General features: G+C 53.7%; 1 protein-coding gene across 2 annotated transcripts in view; it reads right to left on the bottom strand.

Moving 5' to 3' along the window:
* pcdh7b (protocadherin 7b) overlaps nt 1-5,764 on the bottom strand; it is a 401,373-nt gene extending 395,609 nt beyond the window's left edge. For both annotated transcript variants that reach the window (XM_080189111.1, XM_080189120.1), the window contains exon 1: nt 208-5,764. In XM_080189111.1, the coding sequence (XP_080045237.1) occupies nt 208-3,294 (3,087 nt within the window). In that variant the 5' untranslated portion in view covers nt 3,295-5,764. The remainder of the gene's footprint in view (nt 1-207) is intronic.
* Nucleotides 5,765-6,266: the final 502 nt, after the last annotated feature.

The following is a 6,266-nucleotide window of genomic DNA, read 5'->3' on the forward strand; positions in this document are numbered from 1 at the left end:
AACTCTTTCATCTGAAGTTCCAAATATTTCTCAATCTATCTTGCAACGTCCAACATTACACTTTCACAGAAAATCAATTCTGAATGTGCATACATTATTACAAGTACATGTGTATGTTAAACATACAAATAAACATTGTGCATTCAAACCAGATAACTAATTTCTAAGCTACATTTAGACACTACTTTGGTAATTAGTGCTTCTTACCTGCTTGCTGTACTTGTTATTGATCTGGCAGCTGTATTCAGAGCAGTGGTCTGATTCAATTGAGATGTTGTCACCTGTCCCTACGAAGGTATTGGCTGGTGGCAGTTCTTGCACTGCTTGATGTTTCTTCCCTGCAGTAGGTGACTGGGGATGAAGCTGAACAGTTGGCAATGGAGAGCTAGATTTGTAATGCCTACCGAGGTCAGGACTTCCTGGTCCACCATTCATGGAGCGATAGCGTCCCATGCCAGGGCTCTCTGTAAGTTTCTCATTCACACTATCGTATCTCTGTCCATTTGGTTTTGATGCTTCCACAGTCACAATGCTACTATATAGAGGCTGTTTGGACTTCTTGCCCTTTTTGTCCTTCTTGGGTTTCTTAGACTTGTCATGTTGCTGGGGAGTGAAAAAGTCTTCGGGATCCTTTTTGCCAGCCTCGTATCCATTCTTGGATTTTTTGGGTCGACAGTATCTAGCCAAAACCACAACCAGGATGATCAAAATGACTGTCATGACACCAGCAACAACCCCAATAACAATGCTAAGTCGTTGCTTGCTCATCTCGTAATTCGGATCGCCGGCAATATCTTGTCTCAGCGAAGTGCGAAGACTTCGGGCTATCTGAGCTTCCACTATTGTCGCATTGGAAACGCTTTCATTGACAAACACGTGGACCATTGCCGTGGTGTACTGCGAAGGCTGCCCGCTATCATTGACCTGCACTACCAAACGATGCAGCCCATAGTGCTTCTGGGTCAGCTTTCCCACCAAAGAGATGACCCCACTTGCAGAGTCAATCTCAAACAGTTTGAAGGGATTTCCCCCCACGATGCTGTAATTGAGGTCAGCATTGATGCCAGTGTCCCTGTCTGTAGCCAGGACGGTGGCCACCACCGTGCGCAGGTTACTGGAAGGGGGTAGTAGAGTGTAAGTGGCGTTTTTGGGGAAGGTGATAGTGGGGGCATTGTCATTTTCATCCATGACATAGAGAGAAACCATGGCCGTGGAGGATTTGGGGGGCTCTCCCCCATCCACAGCCTTCACTTTGAAGGAGTAGGTAGTCTGGTGCTCCCTGTCGAAGGACATGGTGGAGTAAATGGTGCCGGTGTCGTTGTCGATGGAGAAAATGTTGTCGTCCTCCTCGATGAAGAGGCTGAGCTCGGCGTTCTTGCCCTCGTCCGCGTCCATCACGGTTACCATCCCAACCGGGCTGTTGGGCGCCAAGTTTTCCTTCACGTAGAAAGTGAAGATGTCCTGCATGAAGCGGGGCTCGTTGTCGTTGGTGTCCTGGACCTGGACCACCACCATGGCGCTGCCCTCCAGGCTGGGGACGCCCTTGTCCCGGGCCACCACCCTGAACTCGTAGCGGGGGGTCTGCTCGCGGTCCAGCACCACGTTGGCGATGATGGCGCCCTTGGCGGGCTCGATGGAGAAGACGCCGGCGGCCGCCGGGTCCAGCGAGTAGGCGATCTCGGCGTTGCGGCCGTCGTCGGCGTCCGAGGCCAGCACGGTGGCCACCTGGTCGCCGGGCGCGTTGTTCTCGGCGATGGCCACCCGGAAGACGGCCTGCGGGAAGACAGGCGGGTTGTCGTTGATGTCGGCCACCCGGACGAGCAGCGAGTTGTTGCTGGAGAGGCTGGGGCTGCCCGAGTCCACGGCCACGATCACCACCGAGTACTGGCGCACCGCCTCGTAGTCGAGGGGCGCCGCGGTGTGCAGGAAGTACTTCCTCTTCTGCTCGCTGTCCGACTCGCTGGCCGATTTGAGCTGGAAGGGCACGTCGCCCACGATGGTGCAGGTGACGGCGCCGTTCTCGCCCTGGTCGCGGTCAGACACCTGCACCAGGGCGATGGGGGTGTCCACCAGCACGTCCTCGGCCACGCTGGCCACGCCGTCGCGCAGCACGATGCGCCCGATCTTGCGGATGTCCACCTGGGGCACGTTGTCGTTCTGGTCGCGCACGGCCAGCAGCACGGTGGCGCGGTCGGTGCGCGGCGGCTGCCCGCGGTCCTTGGCCAGCACGTTGAAGCGGAGCTGGCCCACCTCCTCGCGGTCCAGCCGGTGCAGCACGCTGAGCCAGCCGCTGCTCTCGTCCAGCCGCAGCAGGCGGCGCACCGACTCGGTGGCGGCGCCGAAGACGTACTCGAGCTGCCCGTTGACGCCGGTGTCCAGGTCGGTGGCCCGCAGCTGCAGGATGGGGGTGCCGGGCGGGCTGTTCTCGGGCAGCTCGGCCTGGTAGAGCGCGCGCTCGAAGCGCGGGCTGTTGTCGTTAACGTCCGAGATGAGCACGCGGAGCAGGGCGGAGGAGGAGCGCGCGGGCTGCCCGCCGTCCCTCACCCTCAGGCTCAGCTCGTACGAGTCCCTCAGCTCCCGGTCCAGGGCCCCCTTGACGATCAGCTGCGGCTGCTTGTCGCCGTCCGGCGTGTCGGCCACCTGCAACTCGAAGACGCTGCTGCGGCCTGTCCCCAGCGCTCCCCCCTCCTCCACCATCTCCATCTCCTGCTGCTGCTCCTCCCCTCCTCCTGCCCCCTCGGCGGCGGCCGCCTCTCCCGCCCGGCGGCTCTCGGGCAGCAGCTGGTAGCGCTCGATGCCGTTGGTGCCGAAGTCGCGGTCGGTGGCGGTGGGCAGCAGGTAGAGGGTGCCCACCGGGCGGTTCTCCTCCACCGTCAGGGTGAGCACCGGCGACGGGAAGCTGGGCGTGTTGTCGTTGATGTCCTCCACGATGACTTTGCCGTCGTACAGGTCGACCCAGCTCTGCGCCGGCCCGATCACCGACACCTCGAAGTCGATGAAGCACTCGTTCTCGTCGAAGATCATCTGGCACTGGGGCAGCTTCTCGCGGTCCGTCCGCCGGCCCGTCGTGCTCAGCTCGCCCGTGATGTTGTCGATCTTGAAGTAGTCGGATCCCGACTCCAGGCTGAAAGTCACCTCCCCCGAGCCCGCCGCGATGCCCAGGTCGTTGGCCACGTTGCCGATCCGCAGGTCGGCCGGCCCCTCCTCGGTGATCCGGTAGCGGAGCGCCTGCTTGGCGCTGGCCAGCACGGCCGCGGTCCGCACGAACAGCAGCAGCGGGAAGCAGAAGGGCATGGCTCCCGGAGTCAATGTACCAAAAAAATACAAATCCCCCCCTGTCTCTCTCTCTCTCTCTCCTCCCTCTAACCGGGGGAAAATCTGCTCAAAGTGCCCGGGCTCACACTCTAATAAAGTCACTGCAGAGTCACACACATCGCTCGAGTTTCTGAGCCCCTCTCATCTCAAAACTGGATCACTCTCTTCCCCCAGTCTTGCTTTTTTTTTGCAATTGCCACTCTCGGGATTCCCAGCCCCAAAGAAAGCAGCATTTAAGTCAAATTGATCACCTTGAATCCGTTAGTGGTTTTTGGACGTGTCTCTGGAGTCACGTTGTTCCAAGTTTGCCCTGCATCCGCAGTTAGTGTGTCTTTACCTGCGTGCTGCTGGTTACTGGACTGTGTGTGTGTGTGTGTGTCGGCAGCACTCGGAGTGCCCCAACCTTGCTATTGCAGTCTTTCCCTTTCACTTCACACTCTTCTTGTCCCTTTTTTTGGCCGTTCTTTCTCCGCCCGTCCGTACTGACTCCAGAGGCAGCTCCCGAGTGGTGGAAGAAATAAAAAGGGGAGGGGTAGTGGTGGGAGGTGGGGGGGCTCTGGAGCTCGATCAGAAAGTTGAAAGCTTGCGAAAGACGAATGGGGGGAACGCGATCCGCTTCCCCGCGTCGTTGAAGATTGCGGCGAGCAAGAGAAGTCCCGCAGAATAAAAAGGTTGCAGTTAGTGACTTTCCTATTCAACCCGATAAAAAAACTGATACAAAAAAGAGAAGGGGTTGTCAAGCTGTGTCTAAAATGCACATACTCCTCTGGATTGAGGGTGAATAGGGAAATCCTAGTTGGTACAACGGGAATCCGAATGAGAGCAAACTGATTGCACGATGCGGACCTTTAAAACAAACGACGGCTGCAAGTGCATTGCTTCTGGATCTGGTCCGAGCAGTTGAATAAAAAAAATCCCCGATGAAAGAATGAATAGGCTGCAGCACTTTTTACAACGGCAAGTTTTCTTATTCCAGACCCCGAAGTATTCCCTGACGCAGTCCCTTTCTATGGTGCTGAATCTTTCTTAGAGGGGGGGAAAAAGTCCGTCCTTGTTATTCGATTAGTCGTGGTCTGCTGAGTAGTTCATTGCTATTCCTGCAGTTGAAGTTGGGTTTGTCTCTCTCTCGCTCTCTCCCCGTACAATTCAGCCTTCTGTAGTCAGAAAGTAGCTGCAGGTTATAGCGCAAGCCTGATTCCGAAGGCGATGTTGCTCAAAGGATCGGAGTCTGTAAAAGAGTGAATGTAATAATGTTCTTTCCTCTCCCTCGGGCTAGCGATCTGTAAATTCCGTTGCTTCCCTCCTTTATATCTGCACGTTGTTAGCTGCGAATTCAGGTTAGCAGCAGAGTCCCGATTTCTCTCTCCCACCCTCTTTTGTATGCCATCCCGCTCAGAGTGTGGGTGAATGTGAGAGTTTTCTGACTCATTTGAGGTAGCGTCACCTACACGAGTGAAAAGGAACTGAAGCGCGGTCAGGAAATGCAGAGATTCCTCTTTCTACATCATCCATCTCTTCCCTCATTTGCTTCCTTTTACGTTCGTCGCTTCCTTTTTTCCCCTGTGCCGTTGCATTTATTTTAATACAATGTTACTTTCCCATTAAACAAAATACTCACATTTTATTTCTTTACGTTATCTCCCTATTTTCTTACTCGGTGCATTCGGCTACGTGTTTTGGTACCCTGCGTTAAAGCCATTCAATTTCACTCAAGTATATTTGTGAAAGATTATGTATTTGCACGATCGATTTTTTTTTAGAAAATCCAGTTCGTCCTGTAGCTTTGAGGGAAGGTGCGGTCTAAAATTCGTCTTTTATTCAGACGCAGAGGAGTAGAAAAGGCTCGCGTGTGTGAGAGAAACCAAGGTTGACTGCGAGTTTGAAATCGTTAAATGGTATTTTTCCCTACATTGTTTTATTTGCAAGCATGATAAAGACGTGTATTTTCCCCGTTTGTCCTCCCCTGTCAAAGCCGAGGTTAGATTCTTGGGAACACGTATACCTACATACTTGACAAAACACGTTTTAACAAAAGAGCCCATCGCGTTTTCCCTGAAACCGGGTGAGCTGGAGCTCCCGTGTTGCGTTTTGGGAGGTGGAAGGGGTTGTGCAGTGAGTGCTGCAGTTGCAAATTGCAGCTACGAATGGTGCATCGCCGCGGCGGCTTCTTTAAGCGAGAGGGAGCAGGCAGGCTCTCGCAGCCGCGGTGTTGAGGAGCTCGGGGTGAAAGTTGGCTGCTTTGCTCTCTTTGCCCCCTCCCCGCTTTTTGCTGGGCTAAGCTGGAGGAAGCTCACGGACCGCAGCGAGTCTGCGGCAGCAATGAGCAGCGCCTGCGCGGGGAGGCGTGGGACAGCACTGGTGACAGCCAGAAAGTGATGACAGAGACAGGAAAAAATACTGGCGAGAGCAAAGAGGAGCTGCAGAGAGAGAGTATATGGAAATAAATAGGGAGAGAGAAAAAAATCTACCTGGTGACTAGCAGGTTAGAAATCAGCATCTATTTTACCTCATCAACTATTACTTATGATAATTGCAGTTTAGGATCGAGAGCCAGATTCCCGGGGAGTGGGAGAGATGCAGCTTTAAACGGGGGTTGATTATTGTGCGAATCAATCTATCAACGTAGTTCGTGCTAATCGGTTTCAGAGACTGTTTAAAATCAGTGTCCTCATTTGCATTTCAAAGAAACTTTTGGTGCGATTTACATTCTTATGCGTTGCAAAGTTCTCGGCAGGATGCGCAAGCGGCACTATCCGTGAATGGGAATTTTAATTACAGGACAAATGCACGCTTGCCAATAGCTTTTTGAGTGCTTCGTGTTTAACACAAAGCGACTTGCAACGTATCGCATTTTCAACTTTGCGGTCTTTAATGTAACAGTGGACGATCTCATTCAGCGTGTGATCTACTTAAGCTGACAGGTCACATTATGCGGTTAAATCAACATAAGC

This window comes from Carcharhinus amblyrhynchos, chromosome 1 (assembly GCF_965287045.1).
Source record: "Carcharhinus amblyrhynchos chromosome 1, sCarAmb.v2.hapA, whole genome shotgun sequence".
Classification (NCBI taxonomy): Eukaryota; Metazoa; Chordata; class Chondrichthyes; order Carcharhiniformes; family Carcharhinidae; genus Carcharhinus; species Carcharhinus amblyrhynchos.